The sequence below is a fragment of the Clarias gariepinus genome, chromosome 11, assembly GCF_024256425.1.
Source record: "Clarias gariepinus isolate MV-2021 ecotype Netherlands chromosome 11, CGAR_prim_01v2, whole genome shotgun sequence".
Taxonomy (NCBI): Eukaryota; Metazoa; Chordata; class Actinopteri; order Siluriformes; family Clariidae; genus Clarias; species Clarias gariepinus.
Window position 1 is genome coordinate 15,249,090 of NC_071110.1, and position 27,190 is coordinate 15,276,279.

The window sequence follows — 27,190 nt, forward strand, 5'->3', positions numbered from 1 at the left end:
CGTGGTGGTCATTGTGTTCCTGTTCGGGAGCGCATGCACCACGCATTTTGATGGTCAGATCCTGTCTTGTAGGATGGTGTTTTTTTCGGTCCTGGTAAGAATTTAGTTCAGCATCGGCGATTGCAAGCACCGTTTCCATTTCCAGCCTTTCCTTTCGTGCCTTTAGTTGTGCTTCCTCCAGTTACAGCGCCTGCTGATCTCTCAAGGTTGCTGCTTTAGCCAGCAAAGCTGCTCTGTTGGCTTCTGCCTTTTTTAGTTGAGCTTCAAATGCTGCTAACGTTAAGGACCTCTTGGATGCCACTGACGTTACGCTTCCGTGCCTTTGGGGGGCGGACGTCTTGCGCTCCAGCATTGACACACTATCGTTTGGCAAAACTCCATCGTCAACTGTTTGGGGCAACTTAAAGCGATTACTAGTTTCTGCAATCCACGACTTCACTCTTACCATGAATTCTGTGCAGCGCGTCAATCTAGGGTAATACCAGTGGTGCTGATCGGTTTCACGCTCTTCATCCTTTGCACACGATTGCACTTTTACATTGCTTTCAATAAAGTCATTTAGCAGCACTTCGTATTGGTGGCGCTTGGCTTTAACTTCATGCAAATTACAAGCATTATCCATAAGCGCCTCTAGTTCGTTGTATAATACAGTCAACTGACTCTGGCGTTCTTCAGTTCATGAAGCTTGTCTGGAGAATCATTTTTGTCGAGCACCATCACCTGCTCAGATTCGACGATAGCGACGTTGTCCTCGCCGTGTGACATGGTGAAGTTTAAAGCAGGCAAGTTCTCTTGTCGCTTTCGGTTTTGCTAACAACTAACAATTAATGTGCGTGATAGACATGCAACTACATAACTGTGAGATGATGTCACAGAACAACTCATGAAATGATGTCACAATACAAATTATGAGTATGATACTTAGTGCTTAATGCTTAACTAATAGACTGAAATAAAATAAACACAACAACAAATCACAAGAATGAAATATGGCCCTTACACCACTCTTTAGACGATGTAAATCAGATGTTCATACATCTGCCAAATGTCTGATTCATGTCGGATAAATGTCGTTTTATTAAAACACCCCCCTCTCATTATTTTAATTAAATAGCCTTGGTTAATTATAATTAACCATGGTCAACAGAATTCAGTGAATAGGACACAGGACACTTTTCAGACACAAACTGCTGTGAAAAAAATTAGAGGGAGATTAAATAAAAATTCATGATACTTAATTTAGCAAATGAACAATATTTTGTAAATTTATAAATATAAATTTATAAAAAGTATAAAAACTTTGTTCCTCTCGCTTCACATTTCATGAGAACAGACCAAAACCAGAACTGAACCGCAGATTAAGCACACGCAAATAACCGTCAGTATTTTAAGAGTGATTAGAAATATAAAAAATAGCTTAAACCAAAATAATGTGACTAAACATCGCTAAACAGCAGGTGACATTTATGTTTAGTATTTCGTTTCTATTTAGAAAGATGGGAATTAATTCCTGCTTACCTTTTCCACACGCCCGCCAAACGTTTGTCTTCTCAACAAACTGTTATTCTTCTTCTCCTTTGGAGTTTAATGGCGGCTTGCATCCATAAGTGTTGCACTACCGCCACCTTCTGGTTGATTCTCCTTTGGTGTTTCTCCTTTCTATTTCCAGATTATTTATATATATATTTCTCATCCACATACCAGCAAATTTCGGATGATAAAGATACGTCGTATAAACGTTGTATAGATGTTAAGACGATGTATCATTTAACAGCTCAAACAGGCGATCTACAGATGATCAAGATGACGACTATAAAAAAACAAGCGCAATGTTTACCAGATGATACGCTCTTTAGCAGATGTCTATGCGACGTACCTGTGCTATCTGGGTATATACTTTAATTGTTTTAATTACTGTGTCAAGTATGTCAGGTATTAGGTATACTTTAAGTGTACCAAGTATATTTAGTTATTCCACTTTAGCACACAAAATTTAAATTGTGCTTTTGTATCATTTAATTACAACTTAAATGCATTTAGTACAAAATTAGTTGTTCCAAAATAGAAAACTTCAAGTATCTTAGTCATTAGTCTGGCTGCAAGTACCTTAGGTATGCTTTGGCATGCTAGGATTTAATATATTTAGTATATATTTCTTTACTTCGGGAGTCATAAGAGAATTGTAACTAAGAAGAATGACAAGGCAGGGTATAAAACAATCCAATAATTACTTCATTGGTAGAACCAGCAAGGCACAAGATGGTATGGCATTGTTTGTTTATTCACTTTTTAGGAAGATCATGTAATGCCTCTAAGATATAAATCATATTAATCTGGTAGGAGTTAAAGAACCCATAAATTCTTTAAAAAATAATAATAATTATGTTTATTATTATCATTATTATTATTTTTTGTATTTATATTTTTAGTTTCTTTTCAACAATGCATGATTTTAGTTTATTTTTTGTTTAAGGGTAACTATGAGGTATATATCAAGCAAGTCACTGATTGAACCTAACCTACTTTTTCTATTATAGACTCAATCCAGAATGGATAATGTTACCAACATCTTAGTATTCTCTCTCTCTGGATTAAATGTAACCTTGGAAAACAGATATGTTTATTTTTTATTGACATCAGTGGTTTATTATGTTATCTTGTTGTGTAATATTATTGTAATTGTATGCATTGTCATAAATAAGCAGCTTCATGAGCCCATGTATGTATTTTTGTGTAATTTATGTATAAATGCACTTTATGGCACTACAGGCTTCTACCCTAAATTTATGTATGATTTACTGACCCAATTTCAGGAAATTTCATATGCTGGATGTCTGATTCAGGTATTTGTTATTTATTCATCTGCTTTATGTGATGTATCAACTTTAACAGTAATGGCATATGACAGATACATGGCCATATGTAAACCACTGGAGTACCACTCTGAAATGAACAACCAAAAAGTTGTAAAATGTATTATTTTTTGTTGGCTTCCCCCTATTATTTGCATGGCTATTGTGGTGCTGTTAACAGCAAGACTTACCCTATGTGGCTCAAATATTGAAAAAATGTACTGTGAAACATGGGCTGTTGTCAAACTGGCCTGTTCCTCTACAACAGTAAACAATGTAATTGGTTATATAATTATCATTGTTTACTTTGGACACGCAGTATTGATTGTTTATTCATACATCCACTTGATTAGAAGCTTTACAAAGTCAAATGAGAACAAATACAGATTTATGCAGACTTGTGTGCCACATCTACTAGCTTTGTTTAATATTGCTGTTGCTTTGCTGTTTGATGTGTTTTACAGTCGGTATGGTTACACAGCTATTCCTCAAAGTTTGCGAAATTTTATGGCATTGGATTTCCTGTTAGTGCCTCCTGTTTTAAATCCCCTTATTTATGGACTAAAATTGGCCAAAATACGGAAGCAATTGATAAGAATGATCTTCGGATTCAATATTGCTATAGGATAAACTGGTGGTAATTTGGGTGCTGTTGCATAGTGTTTTCAGCAAGCTTTTCTTTTAACCCATTAACAAGCACACAGTAAAATACTTGTGCAAATGATCAAGTTGTGTTAATCCTGAATAAATGTATCTTCTTCTACAGCATTTCATAGATTTTTTTTTACTTTTTTAAGCACCTATTTAGCATAAAGGATCAGTAATATGATTTTTTTTTTACTTTTGCAACTGCAAAATTAATTTTTTTAACTTTTCCAAGAGCCTAGATATAAAATTGCAATTACTTTTTAGAGATGTAGTACCATCAGCTAACTTGATAAACCTGCCGTCCTGAGAAGTCCTGCAGCTATCAGTATACATGTCATAAGATGATACAGCGCTGGGGATAACTAAAGCTTGGTAGTGACACTGGACATGTGTCCATTCATGGAAACCTACTGGACTGTCATTAAAAAAATATAAAACATGTAAACCTGTCATTTTATTAAATGTTAAATGGATATCCACAAATAAACAACTCACATGCGACTGTAAAGAAAGAAAAGCTTTGTGTCCTCCACTTCTTTTATCAGCTTGAAATATAAATAGTTAAAGTTTGCCGTTAATTTGGGATAGGATTTCTTCTTTTTAATTTTTTTCAACACATTTCATCAGAAAAGAAATAAGTGCAACTGGTCAGAATTTACTTAGATACTTGGGATTTATCAATATGGGGATGGGTATTATAGTGTAATAGAAGGCAAGAAAACATATCTCTTTAATTTCAAGTTTCCATTTAACCCACACTTCCAGCTCATCTATCTTGTGTCTGATAGACTGCATGTCAGACAGGAGGATTGTAGGAAGGGGTAACCATCAAGACCTGGATTTTTTTTTATCTTCCTCTTCTTCTTCTTTCTCTACTTTTACTCTTTTTAACCTGCCTACATAGCTCTGCTGGGATATCATGAAAGTGGCTTTCCTGTGTACTCCATGCCATGAGAGAAAAATGTTTTCATCTTATCATGTCTATTTTAGGCCACATGCCTATTATGGTCTAAAATAGACATGTGGCCTTCAGAACTGGAGAATGGAGCAATGAAAGATGGTGGCCTTGCCTGATCAGTCAATTTAAATCACATTATATGGATGGGTATGCACATGTATATTACTTATCTGGGGAAAAGATCGCACCAGGTCTAATCCATGGAGGCCCCACCTCACAATATACAGGACATAAAGGATCTGCTGGTAAAGTCTTGGTGCCTAACTAAAACAAGGTGTGCTCTGTGAGATAAGTCTCAGTATTTTAACACCTTTTTAATCTCTTTAAAAGTACTGCATTTAGTTAGAATGTAACTGTTTTGGCATTTTTTGTCATCTCCTTTATGTCTTTTTTAAAGAGTCAGTAAATATGCTGAATTTTAACATAACTTTATTTGTTGTGGCTTATGAACCTTCTGGGCCAGTCAGTTATTCAGTTTTCTTTGTTAGTTTGTTGACTTATCTTGCAACACTTTTTGCAAATGCATTGTTGATGCTGGTGATCTACCTTGACACAAGCCTTCACAAACCTATGTATATATTTCTATTTAATCTGGCACTGAATGGGCTTATTGGAAGCTCAGCAGTCTTGCCTAACATCATGAACTATCTTCTTGATAATATGAAATTAATCTCTTTTGAAAACTGTCTGTTTCAAATATTCTGTGTAAATATTTATGGAGCTTGTGCATATTTAATATTAATGCTTATGGCATATGACAGATATGTTGCTATCTGTAAACCATTGCAGTATCACAATATAATGACAACAACCAAAGTTAGGTCACTCCTAGGAATAGCCTATATTTTCCCGATTTGCTTTATAGGTACACAAATTCACCTAACTTCACGTATGCCTTTGTGTAGGTACACTATAAGCAAGTTGTTTTGTGATAACCTGGCAGTTGTCAACCTTACCTGTGTTAAGAGTGTATTTGCAGACCTGTATGGTATGGTTTTGGTAGTTATCTTTGTTGTTTTTCCTTTGTTATTTGTGCTTATGTCATATGTAAAAATATTACTTGTTACTTTAAAAACATCAGGAAATGCCAAGAAAAAGCCTTTAAAAACCTGCCTCCCACATTTAATTACATTTATCAATTTTACATCCGCTACTCTTTTCTCTGTAATATATAATCGATTAAATTATTATCTTCAAAAAGATCTTAATGTTTTCATATCTGTACATTTTATTCTGATCCCACCACTCCTGCATCCAATTATATATGGAATGAAAACCGAACAGATTAATCAAAGTTTCAAAAAACTTCTGCATAAAATATTTTTTGGAGTTGAATTTCATTTGCAGTCTGTAAAGACTATTTAACAATCGGCTTTGTGTTGTCTTTTTAAGTACATTTTGTTTAAAAAGCACTTTTAACAATGGACAGGATGTCACAAAGCAGACATAATTGTATAAGGTCTATTTTCGTTTGTTTGTTTTTGTTACACTGATGGTCAAGCAAACAATAATTCTGAGCATAAACTTAGCTTTATGAATAGAAATAATGTATTTTTACACTGTATTAGTTTCAGTAGTACAGGGGACATTAGTAAAGAAAGTGTGTGTGTGTGTGTGTGTGTGAGAGAGAGAGAGAGAGAGAGAGAGAGATATGTCATTCACATACTCTAACATAAATGAAAATAGAAATATTTAAACTTAATTGTGGACCAGTAAATGCATAATTTGAAAAGAACAGTATACAAGAATGGCTATTAGCAGGAGAACAGATATGAGATTAATTAATCCTTTGATTTTCCTCACAATCAGTGATGTAAATAAATGCAAATGTCTTTTACTTTTAAATAAATCAATATGTTTCTATGATCACATACTGTAAATTGCTTATAACTTTTTAAATGTATACATCAAAAAGAACTTGAATGTAAAGAATTCCTGTGTTTTTGGAAAATAACAGATTTATATTATTTTTTTATCATAAAAAAATCTTCATTACAATTACCATGCCAAGAAGTATCTTAGAGCTGGGGATACCTATTTATTAAGTTGCTTCATTGCCAGTTTGTGAGTGCTTCTACCCTACTTACCCCTGCCCTTTTTTGCTGAAGTATCAGTGGAAGTCCTAGCATGAATGGCAGCCTACAAAAAATCCCCTTTAGTGTCCCATTTACAAAAATGCACAGTTTTGCTTAACATTTTATTCATACAAACAACACCAAATACTGTAGCATAATACAATAAAATATATTTTAAGTTTGCCTAGAGTAATTCCCCAGACTGACCTAATCAGTGCAATCACAGAAAGCATTTATGATGTCACCTCAATGAAAGTTAACCAAATCGATATTGTCCTACTTTGGTTGTGATGTTTTTGCTGTAGATAAACTTATTATTGAGGTATAAATATGTAAAATTATATCCAAAGTTATTTAAGCCAGCATCATTCCTGGCAGCCTTCAAGAGGGTAAAAAACAGCAATAAGAGTTTTACAAAGCAAATATATTTTTAAGTCCTTTAAGATGCTTTAAAGAAACATGGAGACCAGGTTTTACAACCATGATCTTAAGGCACAGATCTGCCATAGTTCAGTGCAGGTAGAGTCCTCATAGTTGCTGCATGGTGAGCTGAGAAGGCAAGGCACATGGCACAGAGCAGGAGGTGCTTTAGATGCAGAGCAAACTTGCAGATTCTGCGGGCATAAGAAACACATGTACTGTAAGTGCATGTTGGGAAAGTACCTACTCATCAGTCTGGGGTTCCACAGCCCTTTTATAGGCCATATACGACAGTGGAATGGTGAGCGGTAATTAGCATCCAGGCAAGGTGGGTTAAGGCCCCTTCCTTACACACAAAAGCTCCTGAATGTGCTAAATGCTCTAGGTGTCCTTGTTGTAGGGTTCGAGTGCAGGGTTGTCTGTTGGATTTTGGTCTCTCATCATGGAAATGACTTGATAGCTTTTGACCAAACATTGTCTACCGAGCATTTTGGATTACATGCAGATGTCTTAGCTACATTTTGCCAAGTAACAAGCATTCTCTGTGCTTTTTTTTTTCTTTTTCTTTTTTTAATATTGAGTATACTTGTCAGCCACTCTGAGATCGACATTAGCAAAACATATGAATGCTATCTGGGGTGTAATGCAACCAAGTGAACCTCTATCACTACACTATAAAAAAGGTACATAATTGGTGTATTTGTAACCTAACTAGGATGAACATTTCCAAAAACATGCATTCCTAGTGCATACTGGGTTAACCAATGTTTATTCTAACACACAGACCACTTGACAGGCACTCTAAACATGTTCTGAAACAAGTAAAAACCTAGCCAGGTTATTATAACAGGAGCCGATGAGAGATTGCATTGATTAGGTCAGCAGCATATAGTGAGGACAGCTAAGAGGGCCATCATAGATATTTACAGTACATGACACACCCAATTTGCAAAGATATCAGGCCACCATTAGCAGAATCAAAGAACAAACAAACTGCATGCATGCTCCGACTCACCTAAGTTCTAATCAGACACACCTGTTTATCATGAAAGCTGGAGTGTTTTTAAGTATATGATACTGCGAATTGTCTCCTGACATTACCAAGTCATTAAATCTAGTGCATATTCTGTGTTTAACTGTGCCTTGATTTCTTGACTACAGTTTTGTATTTACCCCGGTACATGTTTAGTGACTTTCATTTGTGTTTAACCATGATTGTTTTGACTGCCAGTGTAAACTTCCTCTCTTATCAGCAATTGTGTCATGACATTCTTCATATGAACATTCTTCCATCTTTAAAAATGTAGCAAATCATTTAGGCCAGCACAACTATGACAATTTTTCTTTCTTGACAATCAGACTTCCCAATATCTAAGGACTGGACTGAAACACACACACACACACACACACACACACACACACACACACACACACACACACACATTTAAGTGGATTTAACTCTATTTCAATATCTTTGTAATATGAATTTTTGTTTTAGCACATTCTTGAACTGGGTGTAAAAACACAAAAAAATAATGGAATTTATTGATCTGATTTATCTACTGTACACCAAAAAACACTACAGTAGTTTACTAGTACTTTTTTATTAGAACATAACTGGGCATCCCTGTTGGAAGCAAATGTAGAGCATAACACATGCATATTTAAACAGAATATAGTACACCAATACCAAAGTCTGTTTGAATATATAAGTATTATATAATATACTGTATACTGTATATAAATCCAAGAATCCAAATAAATAAAAAATATTAAAAAAAACAACATAGTGTATTATGAATACACTGTGTATTCAGATGCTTTTTTATATAAACTCAGCAAAAAAGGAAACGTCCTCTGACTTTCAACTGTTTTTACTTTCAGTAAACTTAATGTGTAAATATTTGTATGAACACTAAAGGGTCAACACCATAAGACATAAACTGGTGGCTAGTGGCATTGTCCTGCTGGAGGATCATGTCCAGATGAGCATGCATAAAGGGTACCACATGAGGGAGGAGGATGTCTATTGCGGACAGTCTGAGCACTGATGGATGGATTGTGTGTTCCTGGTGTGACTCGGGCAGTTGTTGTGGCCATCCTGTACCTGTCACACAGGTGTGATATTCGGATGTACCAATCCTGTGCAGGTGTTGTTACACGTGGTCTTCCACAGCGAGGATGATTAGCTGTCCTTCCTGTCTCCCTGTAGCACTGTCTCAGGCGTCTCACAGTGCGGTTATGGCAATTTATTGCCCTAGCCACATCAGCAGTCCTTATGCCTCCCTGCAGCATGCCTAATGCACATTCACGCAGATGAGCAGGGACCCTAGATAGGGACAGTAGATAACATCTTAGTAATATACTGTAAGTAAATCACTATTAAGTGATGCATAGGTTTTAAAGGTACAGCAATGGCTTATTCTGCACCATTGATTTCAGGGACCATTGAAATATCTGGGATGTTTTGCATCTTATATAAATAAATAAAACCTTACTTTTATTTTTATCAAGATAGAAATATATTTTATATACAGTATATATTTTATATACAGGAAATGTTTCTCTGACAAAATGCCACAGGGTATTCATTTATTTGTTTTAATCTGACATTCAGTCTTTAATACTACAGTAAGATACTGATTCAACTGGAAAACACAGAAATTTAATATTTCCTCTTTGGAATGTTTTGGAAAAGCTGCCTTTATCTTAGACTGTCTTATTCTGTCTTTACCGAAAGACAAAGAAGAAGAAGATTCATTCTTGTAATTAGTTGTTGTGTTTATTTCATTTCAATTTATTAGTTAAGCATTTAGCATTAAGTCTGTTAGTTTAAGCATTAAGCATTAAGTCCATTAAGTGTATTAGGTTAAGCGTTTAGTATTATACTCGTAAGTTGTATTGTGACATCATTTCATAAGTTGTTCTGTGACATCATCCCACAGTGATGTAGCTGTATGTCTAGCACGCATGTTAGTTGTTCAGTTGCTCTTAAGACACAGAAGGATACAGAAAGGTTTGGAGCACACAAGCCTTTGACCGTGATAACGTGATAACGTGATATTGTGAGAAAAGATACAGTAAAATAAGTTGTTGTAACTGTAATCTACTGAAGCTACAGAACACAGCAAACGACTTGTCGTGACTACAGTGGATTTATGCAAGAAACTGTAACAACCGTTGTACTTTGATGTTGAAAATAAAACAAGAGACAAAGAAATCAACGAATGTCTGGAGTCGTCAGTGAAACTGTGTAACAAAAAGACATGCGTCAGAACTTGTGAATAACATGCACAAACATAAAATAAGCAATAAGGGAAAAAGTATAGTGACTATGGCACAAATTATACCATAAATGTTATTCACATTGGTGTCAGAGCAAGCAAGATGAAGATGTCATCACACCATACTTTCTCTATCACATTTCCTCATAATTCTAAGCATAAACTTTAAAACCTGCCTATCATGTCCTATCCCTTTCCAGGTTCCCTTGTAACGAGTTATTATACTGTAAATGTGGCTGCTATGACGATGCCTAATTCCAATGGCTGGATGACTTGAACACAGCAATTCCAAAACTGCAGTTCCCAGTCTGCATTGTTGGGGACCTACTAAAAATCCAAATAAGAAAAAATGGTGAACTAACAACAGGATCATTGATGGCTAAGGCTCAGTGATGCACATTGTGAGTATAGGCTGGCCCATAAAAAAAAAAAAAGTTAATGCTGGTTCTTAAGTGAAGTGGGGGGGCTTTACTCAATATTTGGTGGGTGGTAAAGTTGCTTTTACTTTACAATAATTTTTAGGAAACTATTGGTTTCTATGCCTTTATTAAAATAAGATTTTTTTAATGGGCTTGCTAAATGCAAAAAAACAAGAGGAGTGAGGGGAACTATAAGAGGGTGAACAAATTACTGAAAAATCACAGATGTTTATTAAAAGGCCTATTTGTGTTCTTAACAGTTGTTGATAATAATAATAAATAGGAACTTGCTACTCAATACTGACCCAATTTGTAGTTTCCTTGACTGCATGACCAGTGAGACTTAATTATATGAGAAAAGTCTGGCCTCCAATGACACTGTTCCCATGTGAATAGGTTTTAAGGTGGACGACTGTTTTGTAGTATAATGTATAAAAAAAACATGTTGATTTGTGCTCTATGAGGTCATACGGGAATACTAGGGAGTTTGCAGCAAACGCCATTAGTATAGCTAGGTTAAGACAATATTTGGCTGTTGTCTATTCAACAGATGGCCATAGGACCAAGTACAGCCTTACAATATTTTAAAGGGCTTTTCAAGCTTATTAACACAACAATAGCAAAAAGAAATTAATACTAAACTGTTGAACATAAAAAAAAAATATTTAAGGTGGTCCCTTAATAAGCAAGAAGTGAGCAATGTTTAACCTTTCCTGGAGCCCAGCCAAGCAAAAGTCTTATAAAAACAAGTAATTGATTACAAATTGCTTCATGTCAATATTTGTACACAACCATAAGGGAAATGCAGTATTTTGTTGTTTTTTATGTTTTGTGTTGCACAAAGTTAGTTTGTTTGTTAATAAAACATGATATGGTACCTGTGGTTAAAGTGGAAAAATTAATGACTGCAAAGGAAAGGGTAAAGTGCTTCAGTCAAATACCTAAGGACTGGCAAAGGTTAGCCAGTATTGCATGATGCTGTGATAAAATCTGTCTGGACAAACATACAGACATTTAGACAGTAGATTTTCTAAGAGTGGTTTCGGGTCCTCCAATGTATAAAACCTAAAGATATCAGTGAAAGAGCAAGTCCTGATCAATGTACAAACAAAATCGTCGTCTATACCGCTTTTTTCCTGTATTTAGGGTCGGTGGGGGCCTATCCCAGGAGACTTAGGGCACACCCTGGACTGGTCTTTAGACTGTGGGAGAAAACCATAATACTTGGAGGCAACCCACCAAGCATGGGGAGAACATGCAAATTTCATGCATACGAAGACGGCAATCGAGCCTGGCCAGGAATTGAACCCGGCCCCTGGAAGTGCAAGGTGAAGGTGCTAACCACTACACCACTGTGGACAGGGTTTATATAGATTTACTTTCATTTTAATTGTTGTTTAATTGAATTGTTTCACTGTTTTAATTACATACATCATATAGACATTTTTGGTTGACTTAATGACATTGGGATATAATTGAACAAATGAACCTAACACAAACATTTAATAATATGATTTCTTTTTATCTCAAAGACAAAAAACAATTATGAAATGCTGTTAATGCTAATATTTTTTTTTCTTCTTTTAACTTGGTCCCTGTCTGAGAGTTGAACCCTGGCTGCAGTAATGAGAGCACTGCGTGCTATGGCAAGTAAATGTAAATGCACGTATATTGCTTTGTCAAACAATAAGTTGCACAGAAGAACTCCTTTATTTAAGAGCCATCTGGTATCCACTGTGTGCTTTTCTCGTTCTCCAGTCAGAGTTTCTTAACTTTGTTTTAAAAGGACTGTGAATTTATACTGTATGTGGCCATAAATTTATATGTGTAATGCTAGGTTAGGTACCATAAATACTATGAATAAATATCGATATCCTGTTGTTTGGACATCAGATTTGGATGTCAAACATGTCAAACTGTTATTTATTTATTAGTTATAACATGTCCCCTGCAATGGACACTGGGTCTTGCTTTGTCGATAGAAGTACAATAAATTTTAGTTCTATTTAGTAATATATAATATAGTTATATAATTATAAAAAAAAATAATAAGTAATATAGTTGGAAGCAACAATGAGTGAGCCCAAGCACCCTGCGCCATCAACAGCCGGGCAAAGCTATGATGTCACTCAATATGATGTCACTGAACGTGATGTCACTCAGTATGATGTTTCACAGAAGGTTCTTAAAAATTTTTGGTGTATGTTTAAGACATCAGCACAGCTGACCAGCTTGAGATATTAAAAATTTGCGTCCTCAATGTCTTTAGATTACATAGGCCCGGTTCATGTGTCGACTGCATAATTCCCTAGGAAAAGTGTATTGAATTCCTTTGGGTGTGTTTTGGCAGACAAAATAACTGACTTTCTGTTGAGTTGAGCTCTGTATATTACAATAGCAGGATATTAACTTAAACAACTTACACATACTCATATAAACTCCAGCTCCTAACACCCAGTATGATGGCATATCAATCCCTGTTATCCAATATCATCTAAATAAGGGTGGGTTCCCTGTTTAATCTCATTCCTATCGATCGATCGATCGATCGATCGATAGATAGATAGATATAAAGTCACAGCATGAACTAATTCAATTCAATTAAATTAAATTTTATTTGTATTGCGCTTTTAGCAATTTTCATTGCCGCAAAGCAGCTTTACACAGTCAAAATAATTATTTGTTTTTACATAAGTTTGTATGAAATGTGAATTTGTATGAATCAAAATGGTCAGTTTGTCCCTGGTGAGCAAGCCGAGGGCGACAGTGGCAAGTAAAAACTCCCTGAGATGGTAATAGGAAGAAACCTTTAGAGGAACCAGACTCAACAGGGAACCCATCCTCATTTGGGTGAAACAGAAAACAGTAAATGATCTGCATCTATACAGTGTGTAGGGTGGGAGGCAGTTCAGCTATAATATCTGATGTTAACTGATGTTAATATGGAGTCCAGGTAGTTATTGAAGACCCAGGTAGACTTGTAAGAAGTTCCAGTCATGAACTATCAAACTGTCAAGTCCCCAGAGAAACAGTTGCCAACACCAGTCAAGGCCAGAACCATTTTCTAGGTAGAGAGAATCATTCCCAGACACCAGACGCATCCCAGAGAGACACACGGGGCATCCATGTGACGAGATCTTCAGCCAGAAGCGGGGCACCAGGATGGGTCAGACAGGTCCAGAGGGCAGAGGGAGTCTGGATCACTGGCAGCTCAGGAATGACATGTGTAGCTCGACAGAGAGAGAGGAAAGAGAAAGAGGGGGGGAAGAGAAGAGGAGGAGAGATGGCAGTTAGGTATGGTCACAGTCACACAATGTATAATGTAAATGTATATTAACTGTAGAGTGCAAGCAGAGACTCCGGCAGGACTAACTATGACAGCATAACTAAAAGGGAGAGCCAGAAGGAAACACAAACATGAGGGCTTCCTGACTTGTAAAGCAAACAATCACCTCACCGTCAGCAAACCTGAGTGATCAATGAGAGTGAGGAAGACAGCATCCAAACATACCAGTTCACCATAATACTCTACGTCCATGAGTCCCCCAGATCTGCCCCTTTACCTATGGCAAATCTATTTATAAAAATGCTTGGCTAAATAAATAGGTTTTTAGCCTGGACTTAAACACTGAGACTATGTCTGAGTCCCGAACACTATTTGGAAGACTATTCCATAATTTTGGGGCTTTGTAAGAAAAACCTCTGCCCCCAGCTGTATTTTTCATAATACGCGGTACTGAGAAGCAGCCTGCATCCTTTGATCGAAGTAGGCGTGGCGGATCGTAAGACACTAGCAGTTCGCTCAGGTACTGCGGCGCGAGACCAGTTAATGCTTTATATGTCAAGAGTAGTATTTTAAAATCAATGCGAAATTTCACAGGGAGCCAATGGAGTGAAGATAAGATAGGGGTGATGTGCTCATATCTTCTGGTTCTAGTGAGGACTCTCGCTGCTGCATTCTGGACTAGCTGAAGCTTATTTATGCATCTAGTTGAACAACCAGACAGTAAGGCATTACAATAGTCCAACCTAGAGGTGATAAAAGCATGAACTAGTTTTTCTGCATCGTTTAGCAACAATAAATTTCTTATCCTGGCAATATTTCTGAGGTGAAAGAAGGCTATCGTGGTAATATTATCTACATGTGCTTCAAATGAAAGGCTGGAGTCAATAATCACACCAAGGTCTTTCACTGTTGCATTTGATGGAACAGAAAGGCCATCTAAAGTTACGGTGTGATCTAAAATTTTACTCCTAGCTGTATGCGGTCCTATGACTAGAACTTCTGTCTTATCCGGATTTAGCAGAAGGAAGTTAATTAGCATCCAATTTCTTATGTCCTGCACACATTGCTCAATTTTAGTAAGCTGTTTTTTCTCATCAGGTTTTGCTGAGACATATAACTGTGTATCGTCAGCATAACAATGAAAACTAATACCATGCTTAAGGATTATGTTGCCCAGAGGAAGCATGTAAAGGGAAAAAAGCAGTGGACCTAAAACTGAACCCTGCGGAACGCCAAACTCCACTAGAGAACATGCAGAATAATCACCATTTAAGTCTACATACTGATAACGATGGGTCAGGTAGGATCTGAGCCAGGAGAGGGCTGTACCCTTAATTCCTACTACATTTTCTAATTTGTGAAGAAGAATAGCGTGATCAACGGTGTCAAAAGCTGCACTGAGGTCAAGTAATACAAGCATAGTTACACAACCCTGATCAGAGGCCAATAGAATGTCATTTACTACTTTAACGAGTGCTGTCTCTGTACTGCGATGAGGCCTAAATTCTGACTGATAGAGTTCATTTATGCCATTTCTATGTAGATATGAGCATAGCTGCTCCGCTACTATCTTTTCCAGAATCTTAGAGATAAAGGGGAGGTTTGATATTGGCCTGTAACTGGATAGCTGACAGAGGTCGAGGTCAGGTTTCTTAATTATTGGTTTGATAACTGCTAATTTAAAAGATTTTGGAACATAACCAATGCTGAGTGAAGAATTAATTATTCTCAACAGGGGTTCTGTTATTGCTGGTACTATCTGTTTAAGAAAATGTGTCGGTACAGGATCTAATATACAGGTTGATGAATTTGAAGAAAAGATGAGTGAAATTAGTTCATTCTCTTCAAGGGGAGTAAAGTATTCTAGGTTCTGATCTGACATGGCTAGATTAACATCCGCATCAATTACATTGTTCGGTTTCAAAACTTCAATTTTATGCCTAATATTTACAATTTTATTATTAAAAAAGTTCATGAAGTCCTCACTATTGCATGATGTTGTTGTGAAGATTTCTCCAGTGGTCTTATTTCTGGTTAATTTGGCTACAGCATTAAATAAGAATCTAGGATTATTTTTATTATTTTCTATAAGAGTGGAGAGATATGTTGATCTAGCTACACTAAGAGCTTTTCTATAGTTCAGGATGCTCTCCTTCCATGCTATTTGAAATACTAGTAATTTAGTTTGACGCCATTTACGTTCTAATTTCCGAGCGGTCTGTTTTAAAGTGCGCGTGTGATCGTTATACCAGGGAGCAAGTTTCTTATCTCTAATAATTTTTCTTTTAACTGGAGCTACATTATCTAAGGTATAGCGAAATGTCGACTCTAAATATTCAGTCGCCTGATCGAGTTCTGTGGGGTCAGACGGTGATCTAATCGAAGTTGGGAACTCTGGGAGATTACTGATAAAACTCTGTTTGGTAATTGATGTGAATGTACGTTTCATACGGTAGCGCGGCGCTGTGTGTACATTATTACTGTGACACACTTGAATTGAGACAAGATAGTGATCTGAGATAACTTCAGATAGTGGAATTGTGAATAAATTTCTTATACTTAATCCGAATAATATTATTAAATCTAAAGTGTGACCTGCTTTATGAGTGGGTCCTACTACACACTGATTTACTCCTACCGAGTCCAGTACGGACATAAATGCTGTTCTCAAAGGGTCTTCTGGGTTTTCAAAATGAATATTAAAATCTCCAGCAATTAACACTTTGTCTACAGAAACAACTAGGTTTGAAAGGAAATCTGCAAATTCACTAAGAAATTCAGAGTACGGCCCTGGAGGTCTGTAAATGACAATTAGCGGGATCGACTGAGCTGACTTAATATAGTTAAATACACTTATGTTACTATAAAGAATTTCAAATGAATTAAATTTGTGTCTGTGTTTTTGTACAATAGTCAAATTATCATTGTGAATAACTGCGACGCCTCCTCCTCTACCAGTTAACCGAGCCTGGTGTATGTAGCTGTATCCAGGAGGACTAGCTTCATTTAGAGCCACATACTCGTCCTGTTTAATCCAGGTTTCTGTTAAACAGAGTATATCAAATTCCTGATCTGTGATAATTTCATTAACAATAACTGCTTTAGATGCGAGAGATCTAATATTTAACAGTCCTAGCTTCAGATCAGAGGTGCCGGCTGTGCATTCAGTCTGATCCAAGTTTGTGGTCTTTATGTTAATTAAATTACTAAAACAGACTTTTTGAGTCTTTCTAAATTTGTTTTTAGCTCGGGGAACAGACACAGTCTCAATACAGTGAACCCTGGGTGACGACTCTTTGCAGCTAGCAGACGATGATATGCGATATACTAATGATAGGCAATCTGGCCAATTTTTCGCTCCTTGATCCGAAGGCTCCCTATAGAGGCGGTATTCCCTTTTGCAGGTGTGTGAAACGTATGTTCTTCTAAAAACTTGTTTTCAGGTGTAATTTAAAATTTTTAGGGTGAAATTCTATTACTTTCACTGCAATTTAAAATGGTTGGGTTGCAATTTAATGTACAATTTTATTTTAATACAAAATATAAAGTGTTTAACGTTACCATTAAATAATAAAAATGGAAATTTGTATACTGATGTTAGTACTTTTGTTCATGCCAAAGTTTATCGCTTTATTTTCTTTATGATATGCAGAAACCTGTGTGTTCTGTATGTGTGTTTTTCTGTTGATTCCATTATTTTTTTTCTTTAATATTGAATGATATTTTTTTTCTCTGCTTTGTCTGGAATAAAATTATTATTGAGCTACAAAAGGAAACAATATACAAAAATACAAACATATGTGGGCACACACCATGTTCGAGAGAACAGCCCTGGCATATCACTCCCCTGAAAGACACAATACTGAGATGCCCAATTGGTGGCCCACTTAAACTCCTTGGATAGTTCCTCTGATTCTGAAGCTGTGATGTGGGGCATGTGGGTTGGACCTGCTGGAATGACTGCAACTGTGACGCTATATGTCCTTTTCTTGCAATAAATATTCCTAAAAACAAAACTTCACACATTCCAATCACTTTCTGTATCTGCATCACTGATCACATGACCAAGCAAAACTCTTTAAAATTGGATGGCTACATATTGTGCTATAATCAAAATGTGAAAATTGCAAAATTAGTGTGTATACTAAATATAGCAATTTTGAAAATAAATGCTTTGGTATAGACATCCTTGTGTCAGGGTGTTTTGTTAAAATCAACGAATTTCCTATTCAGGAAATTTGCAATTATTTACACCCCAGTGAGTAACAGTTCTACCTATTCCTTAGTATGTAAGAATTTTTTAGTAGTATTATTTAAAATCACTGACTTTTTTGTTTGTGCTTCAATTTGTCATTTATACAGGAAGCGCTGTCACCTTGGCATGCCCCTCAGTCGTCCCCGCGGGGGCGCAGCACTGTCAACTCCTCCTCATCACCTCTGTATACAGTGATTGGCGGGAGGTGCCAGCGGCCCGCTTCACAGTGGAGGACCGATGGGGAAAGTATCCGAAATTGTTGGTTGTACCTAATCTTTACCTAATCTTTTTGTTCCTCTCCTCTTAGGGAGAGACTGGCTGAGTGCACCACCTAAACGAAAACCTGAGAGAAAACAAAAGAAGTGGCAACCCCAGCGCAGGCCAAGACCAAGGCCGACCTACCCCAGACCAGTGTGGCTGGCACACACAGCAGAGGAGGAAGCAGACGGAGAAAATATAACTACAGACTGATGGTTTGAGCATGTAAATTTAACGTATAAATGTGTGTTTGTTGTATTTCTGGGAAAAAGAAAACTCTCTTATATCAGCGCGCACGTTCATCTAACTTTAGATCAAAACTCGGCAAAGTTAGTAAGAAGATAACGTCACACACAAACTCTCCGTGCATACACACCTACAGTATGAGACGCGCATGGACACACACAAACTCTCCGTCCACACACATACAATCTCTCCGTGCAGATACACTGTGCAGGGAACAACTGAACAGGTCTTCATTTCGTAATACGCCTGCCCATAAATAAAAGTGAATATTTAGGCCTAAAAAAGATGCTTTAAAAATCATAAAAAGAAAAGTATCAAATCCAACTATTAAGTCTGATTTAATTTCTATCATTAATCATTTTTATTAATTTTTTATCTATTTTAGGCTTATTCTGTCTTGTTAGTTTATCTAAAACCCCCCCACACCGTTTAATAAATTTTGTAAATGAAAGGTGAAAAGAGATTCCGCAAAATCTTCTGACACAATGCTTGCATTGAAGGACACTGCCAGCACCGGAAATGCGTTCATCATCACCGAGCATGACGTGAGGAGAGCCTTCAAGAGAGTGAACACCAGGAAAGCAGCAGGAGCAGACGGCATCTCAGGCCCTATCCTCAGAGCCTGCGCAGACCAGCTAGCACCTGTGGTTACTGAGATATTCAACATCTCTTTATTTCACTCCATCATTGTTTCTGTTCCAAAGAAACCTCATCCTGCTTCTCTCAATGACTATCTCCTCCTGAACGTCAGCAAGACAAAGGAGCTGATAGTGGACTTTAGTACAAAGCAGGAGAGGAACTACCAGACCCCCATCATCACCAGGAGCCCAGTGGAGAGAGTGGACAGCTTCCGATACCTCGGTGTTCACATCACGCAGGACCTGTCATGGTCCTGTCACATCAACACCGTGGTAAAAAAGGCCCGGCAGCGTCTCTACCACCTCAGACGCTTGAGAGACTTCAGACTGCCCTCTAAGGTGCTCAGGAATTTCTACTCCTGTACCATAGAGAGCATCCTGATGGGAAACATTACGACCTGGTTTGGAAACAGCACCATGCAGGACAGACGATCTCTACAGAGGGTGGTGCGATCAGCTGAGCGCATCATCCGCACCGAGCTCCATGACCTGCACTTGATCTACAGCAAGCGGTGCTGGACCAAGGCCAGGAAGATTGTGAAGGACCTCAGCCATCCCAACAATGGACTTTTTTCTCTGTTGCGGTCTGGGAAGCGATTCCGCTCCCTGAAGCCCAACACAGAGAGACTGAGGAGGAGCTTCTTTCCGCAGGCGATAAGGTCTCTCAACCACATCACACCACACAGGAGTAATATCTTTTAAACATTGACACTGACTGGACAATCATGGACACATTCATGCAATACATATTTACATATCTGAAGCCATTGCACATGTCACTTTTCATAAGTCACTTTATACAATACATGTTTACCTGCCATTGCACATCACACTTTGCCACTTTAAGACATTTTAATGCCACTTTAAAAACATAAAAAAATGATATATATATTTCCCCCCATATTCCTATATTCTATATTTTGTGATATTTTTACATGCCCTTATTTGTACAGTTGTTTATTTTACTAGTTACATTTATTTTCCTTTGTTTTTTATTTCTTTTATTAATATTTATTCCTTATATATAGTTTTTAAAAAAAATTTAAGGTCACCGGCGGTCGTATAAGCATTTCACTGCATATCGTACTGTGTATGATTGTGTATGTGACAAATAAAATTTGAATTTGAATTTATTAGGGGACAAAAGCAGATCAGACATGTTAAAGTTTAGGTAAAGAGGCAAGGTCACAGGAGGTGAATCTGAATGTTGATTATATATAACATATAATATGTGTGTGTGTGTGTGTATTATACATGTTGATTATACTGGGAGGCTATATAAATATCAGGCTGAGGATGTAAGTGATTCATTAGTGTTAAACTGACATGTCTTCATTTTTTTGTCACGCTATTTCATCGGGTGGCAATCCTGTCAGGTACTAGTGCAATCAGAGTGGTTCGGCGCCTGCAATGCGCCCTGCTGTAGAAGACTTCAGCGCATAGTAAAAGCGGCTGAAAAGATTATTGGTGTATCTCTCCCCTCCCTCCTGGACATATACAACACCCGCCTCACACGCAAATTTGTCACCTACGCCCTTGAACCTACCCACCCGACCCAGAGCTTCTTTAGTCTGCTACCATCAGGGGGGAGACTAAGGAGTCTCCAAGCCAGGACAAGCAGACTGAAGGACAGCTTCATCCATCAGGCGATCAGGAAGCTCAACTCCCTTCCAGCTCTGCCTCCCCTGTGCTCTTCGGCCTCTCCCACCGTTATACTCTGACTCCTTCATTTCACATACACACAGACACACTCATACAGACATACTGTACACACACAACACTCACACATACACTCAATCATACATTTGCACCTTTTCACTTTATGCTCCATGCACCATTGGTACTTTCACTACCTTAACCCAGGAAATAACTTTAAAAAAAAAGGATACCTTGTTTATGCTGTAGTTGTACCCCATTTTGGTATACTGCTTTATGTTGCTCTTAATAATGTAACTTTAATCAACTAAAATAAGCACACTTGCACTATTCTTATTGCAATGTTCCGTTTTTCTCCATATCAGCCTTTTGTGTTGTTAACTGTCCCTTTATGCAGGACAGTAACTCAATTACCTCACCTCTTTTAAGGTTGTGTTATTTAATTTTTTTTCTCCTTTTTTCAGGTTTATTTAAGGTTTATTTAAGGTTTTTATTTCATTTTATTTCCTTTTCGAGGAAGAGAGAAACGTAATGTCAATTCTCTATATGTACGCACTGTACATGTAGCAGAATGGACAATAAAGTTGAGTTTGACTTTTACTTAATGACTCAGGCCTATTCCAGGACTCAAATTGTAAAAGAGTAATTCTGGCAGCATAAAGAATAAAACAGGTAAAGGATGTTGAATTAAATACTTGAGTGTGCAACCTTTTTATGGGCCAGGCAGTGAAAAAAAAAAATGGAACAGTGCTGTTAATTTAGTTTTTGCTTTTTGTGTGTAAAAAGGCATGTTTGAAATAAAATTATACAATATATATATTTTCATAAAAGCTGGCAAGCGTACCATGCCTAGGAAACAATACAGATACAGACATCCGAACTCTAAGGTATGGAGCAAACACGTAACAAAGAAAGACACACCCCTGCAAAAAATAAATAAATCTGCATAGCAGTTAACTATAAGGAGATATGCACTGTGTAGTTGCTGTGGCCTCGAGGCAAAGAGTTAAATAGATTTTGACAGGTATAAAAATTTGCAACATCTAAAAGGCTAAACTTTTTTTCCCCTTTACCTTTACAGATTCTAGCACACAGGAAGGGAGTAACGATAATTTACTATGGAGAATATTTCAACCATGTTAATGTTTACCTTATCTGGATTAGATGGAATCGTGGAAAAAAGATATATGTTTTTTTCTTTGACAGCATTGGTTTATAATTTTATTATACTTAGTAATATCACCATAATTTTCTGCATTGCCTCAAATAAGCAGCTTTATGAGCCCATGTATATATGTTTGTGTAATTTGTGTATAAATGCACTCTATGGCACTTCTGGTTTTTACCCTAAATTAATGTATGACTTGCTGTCCCATATTCATACTATTTCTTATGCAGGATGTCTAATTCAAATATTTGTTATTTATTCATCTACTTTATGTGACTGTTCAATTTTAACAGTCATGGCCTATGATAGGTATGTAGCAATATGTAGACCACTAACATACCATGCAGAAATGACAAACCACAAAATTGTAAAATGTATAATTTTTTGTTGGCTTGCACCATTTTTTTCTCTAGCTGTTATAGTCTTGTTAACATCAAGGCTAACTTTGTGTGGGTCACATATTGAAAAACTATATTGTGAAAATTGGGCAGTTGTTAAACTAGCATGTTTCTCTACAACAGCAAATAATGTGACTGGATTCATAATTATTATTGTGTATTTTGGACATGCAGTGTTGATTGTTTGCTCATATATCCAGCTGATCAAAAAATGTAAAAAATCGAAAGAGGGAAAGTCCAAATTCATGCAGACCTGTTTGCCACACCTGCTGTCATTCTTTAATATTATTATTGCCTTGTTATTTGATGCTCTTTACAGTCGATATGGTTCAACTACCTTTCCACAGGGTTTAAGAATTTTTTTTGCACTGGATTTCCTATTTATGCCTCCTATTTTAAATCCTATTGTTTATGGACTAAAACTGACTAAAATACGTAAACAGATAATAAGAATAGTATTTAGTCATTGCTGTTGTCAAATTTCAAAATGCTAAAACTTTTTTTTGCTGTTTGATTTAAAAACTGTTGTTTCCAAAAAGTCCAGTAAAATCGCAATGGTAGAAAACTAAGGAGTCTGTAGAGTTTATATGGTTGAACGTGGAAATCTTTGCAGATTGGAATTAAGCATGCTAAAAAATATATACATGTCAAGTTTAACACTATACTTTTTAAAAGCATGTTCTTTACTTAAGGGGTTTACTGAAAGTACTGCAAAAGTTGGCATGACTTTTATTTAATTTATTTATCTAAGCACATATGTCAGACACAATCATCTTTATTAATCCAACCCTCAAGCTTTCTCTGCTATTTTAAATAAAGCAGTTAATTTTTAGTTAAGTACAGCTTTTGCATCTGTCAGTTCTTTTGAGTCATTATTATGTAAAGTTCAACTTCTACCCAAAAAAAAAACCCCAAATGACACTCAAGACAACTTATTTTTTCTTATTTTTTATTAGCGTTGTTTTGTTTTCTTACTGTTTCTTACAACTTCATTATTGAGCTTAAAGCGATAATTAGTAACCTTTAAAGGATAGGTGGTAAACACGTAATTTTTAAGCAGGCCAAAAATTTGGCTAATTAAATTAGATAAGTTAAGATTTGATTGTTTTCACACCCAATGGATGCAATATTACTTGCAGTTCTGTGCCTTTATTAATTGTGTTGAAATGTTATTTGCCACACAAAAATTTTTCACTAGATGTCAGTACAGTTCTGAAAACCTGCTGTGTGTCAGGGCTCTTTTTATATTTGGGTATATTTCAAATATTTGCCAATGTAGTAGCTAATACATTATTTCTTATTTATATAGAGCACAAACTGAGCTTTAATAATATGGCTGATACAAATATGACAGAATCATGGGCATCATATCCTTAAGCCTGATTAAGAAGATGCAATTTTTACATCAAGAATAAAAAGGAGAAGTGAAGCCAAACACCAAACTGAGTTTGTGAAAGTCTTGGGTATGTGCCCATAAAAAAATAGGCTAAAGTATTACATTCAGAAAGACATTTAATTTGGGGTAAAGTGACTGTTGAGCCAAACTTTTTATTTAGCATGGCCTTCTTTTTATTAAATGTACATTTGTTTTCTTAAATATGTACCTGGCTCATGTGACACCAGATTTCCCCAGGACTCTCACTTATGTTTCAGCTGTTCACACTTATAGACTTAGATTCCCCACACATATTTCAACATTGCATAGTAGTTAACACACCATGTTTTTATTGCTGCACAGAAACAGAGGGGTCATCCAGAGTTACTGTGTGATCACAAAGCTTACTTCTAGCTGCATGTCCTAGTACAAGTACTTCTGTCTTATTAGAATTACTGTAAGTAGAAGGAAGGTAATCCTTTGGGATTGACAATGTCATCAGCAATATTCATTAAAAAAGGGCTTGAATGAAAAAAATATATACAAGAAACTATCAGACAATTTTATTTTATATTGCAGTCATACCGTTTTTTTTGTTGTTGTTGTTTTTTTTTTTTTTTTTTTTAGAAATTACAGCATCATAGAAAGTGCATAGTGAAATTTTGTAACTCAGAACAAAAATTAGGTAGGTTGACAGCTGTAGATGTGTGAGTATAAACACTCACTCTAGACTTTTTGTACAAAGAGGGTTTTTGTGGTTCACATGCTCTTTCTCAGATTATGCACATCAATGCACCTGCTAAACAGTAAGTAATCCAACCAGTTTAAATTTTTTTTTACATATTTATATTATATTGTCTATATGTCATGCACCTCTTCTTTTTTTAACATTATTTAAACTCTAGAAAGTGCATTGGCAACTTCTTTTTTTGTCTGATGTGCAAATTGGTCTCACTCACTCACTCACTCACTCCTATCCTTGGGGACTCAGCCCATTTTTTTAATTTGCAGCGTTTTACCGCCGGAAGGATCTTCGAGAACGAGTGAGCTTGCTGCCTAATGCTAATGGCTGGGAGTACTTTATTTACACACAGCACCATATAGCATAAGCAACTCATTCACCCAGAACCTACACACAATTCAGCTAAGCATGAACCAGAACACATTCAACAGGTCTCACACACCCTAACACACAAACATGGCCGAAGCCACTAGCCCAAACAAACTTCCCAAACATGGTGAACACACAGAAACCCTCCCGCAATGCATGATTGCCGTCCCGCCTACGCCACAATACAATATAAAATTAAAATTTTAACAACTTGATTATAGGCTACTTTAAATAAAATAAAAACTGTTAGGGAAACAGGAAAATGTAATATATATATATATATATATATATATATATATATATATATATATATATATATATGGTCTACCAAATAAATAAATAGTCATACAGATAATAAATCTTGTTTGTTTATAAATAATCTGTATTCATATGTATAATCATATGTTGATAGGCTGTATTTTGTAAAACACATTTACTGCCACTGCCATAGATGTCCAAATAACGCCAAAAAAAAAAAAAGCCAGATTAGGTCAAATGTTGAACGTTAAAATGACGTCCAAGTTGGGTCATGGTTGGACGTCCAAATAGTGGACCTAGTTTGGACGTCAAAATGACACAATCACTCATTAAAACCTCCGTATGTTATATAGTATAATATAATATACACTTTACAGGAAACATAATTGAGTAATTACCTTTGAGTCTTTTCGTTCTTTTGTCACGTAACTCCCATAGACGCTATGCAGTGCAGTATACAGGAAACAGTATTGAACAAACGGTTCTGCTAATGAGTCCCCGAGTCATTCGTTCTTTTGTCACGTGACTCCCATAGACTCTATGCAGTGCAGTATACAGGAAACAGTATTGAACGAATGGTTCTGCTAATGAATCTCCGAGTCGTTCGTTCTTTTGTCACGTGACTCCCATAGACTCTATGCAGTGAAATAGATCAGGTTTTTTCCGAATATTGATATTATTGTTTATCGTTATCTAATAAAAAAGCATGCAAAAAAATTGACAGTAAATGTATCGAGTGTACAGATCTGGCCTTTAAAAACGCACGTTTTCGGAAAAGTGATCTAACGACTTGCCGCGCGCTGTGAAAATGCCCTTCAATACCTGTAGGGGGCAGTCGTGTTTCAGTCTAAAGTATTGTGTGTCTACTGAAGCCGAAAAATGTTATGTCTCTTAGGCGCCCATTGACAGCAAGCGACAGAGCTCATAAACGTGTCAAGCTCAAACTGATGTGTATTTATTCTTGTATTTATTCTGTAGTAGTTCTCCAAATTTATTATTATTATTATTATTATTATTATCATTGTAACGGTGTTATGCGCTAAAATGCGACGATATAGCCATTACATTATCAAGTTATGCTTCAGTACTAAATGCATGTTTCCAATTGAGAATTTTTTTTTCTTAAGCTATGAAACACATTAGCACTCACCTCACAGTTGCTATAATTTAATGATTATCATAAGCAAAAAGTGTAAAACAAAGGATTCACATTTATTACATTTTCACCCAGAGCGGGATTCAAACCAGGGTCTGGACGATTTTATACTATTATTTAAGCAATGCCACACCTCGTGGAAAGCGGCAAAAATGCTTCGATTTCTTGGCTGTCACTGAGTGTCAGCTATTCACGACTGGCCCCCGCGGAACGCAGAATCCCCGGGCTTTGACTGCGCTTTCTCCATTCGTTATTACAGGGACGGACTGGGACCAAAAAGTGGCCCTGGACTTCTTGGCCCACAGCAGCCCACACCATAATACATTGGCTCATTAATGTAGAGATACATTTTTAACACATTTTTAACACATTTTTACTAGTTACTAGTATAAAAATATAACACAATCCAGAAATCAATGCTATTTAAACATGTTATTTGAAGTATCGCTAAACATATATTGGGTTATATTAGTAAAACAAAGAAACGAAAAAAAAGAACATCAAGACAAACAACATATAAATCTATAAAGACAATATTTTAAAAGAAATGGCAATAAAACTGAACAGGTAAGCTAAAATAAAATCAGTAGCAGCAGTAGCTCACGCTAGTAAACTAGTTACTTATTTTAATTATTATGGTAGTCAATATTAATACGAAATAATGCTGAGAAACATTATTTCAATTAATATTGACCACCATAATAATTACTAGCACGAGTTAATGCTGCT

At 36.3% G+C, this 27,190-nt stretch overlaps 3 protein-coding genes across 3 annotated transcripts; all 3 read left to right on the forward strand.

Annotated features, from left to right (window-relative positions):
• Positions 1 to 2,546: 2,546 nt before the first annotated feature.
• On the forward strand, positions 2,547 to 3,482 carry LOC128533335 (olfactory receptor 1500-like). Its single transcript, XM_053507574.1, has one exon. It carries the CDS (start codon positions 2,550 to 2,552, stop codon positions 3,480 to 3,482), a length of 933 nt encoding a protein of 310 aa, XP_053363549.1. The 5' UTR covers positions 2,547 to 2,549.
• A 700-nt stretch (positions 3,483 to 4,182) lies between these two features.
• Positions 4,183 to 5,823, forward strand: LOC128533336 (olfactory receptor 5B17). The gene is made up of 2 exons (XM_053507575.1): positions 4,183 to 4,192; positions 4,856 to 5,823. Exons 1-2 carry the CDS (start codon positions 4,183 to 4,185, stop codon positions 5,821 to 5,823), a joined length of 978 nt encoding a protein of 325 aa, XP_053363550.1.
• Positions 5,824 to 22,113: 16,290 nt separating this feature from the next.
• LOC128533338 (olfactory receptor 6N1-like) lies at positions 22,114 to 23,055 on the forward strand. Its single transcript, XM_053507576.1, has one exon. The coding sequence runs from the start codon at positions 22,114 to 22,116 to the stop codon at positions 23,053 to 23,055; it is 942 nt and encodes a 313-aa protein (XP_053363551.1).
• The last annotated feature ends 4,135 nt before the right edge of the window (positions 23,056 to 27,190 follow it).

What these genes read in the sequence shown, in the direction of transcription:
- LOC128533335 (XM_053507574.1), top strand. Translation starts at nt 2,550, where the DNA reads ATGGATAATGTTACCAACATCTTAGTATTCTCTCTCTCTGGATTAAAT.
- LOC128533338 (XM_053507576.1), top strand. Translation starts at nt 22,114, where the DNA reads ATGGAGAATATTTCAACCATGTTAATGTTTACCTTATCTGGATTAGAT.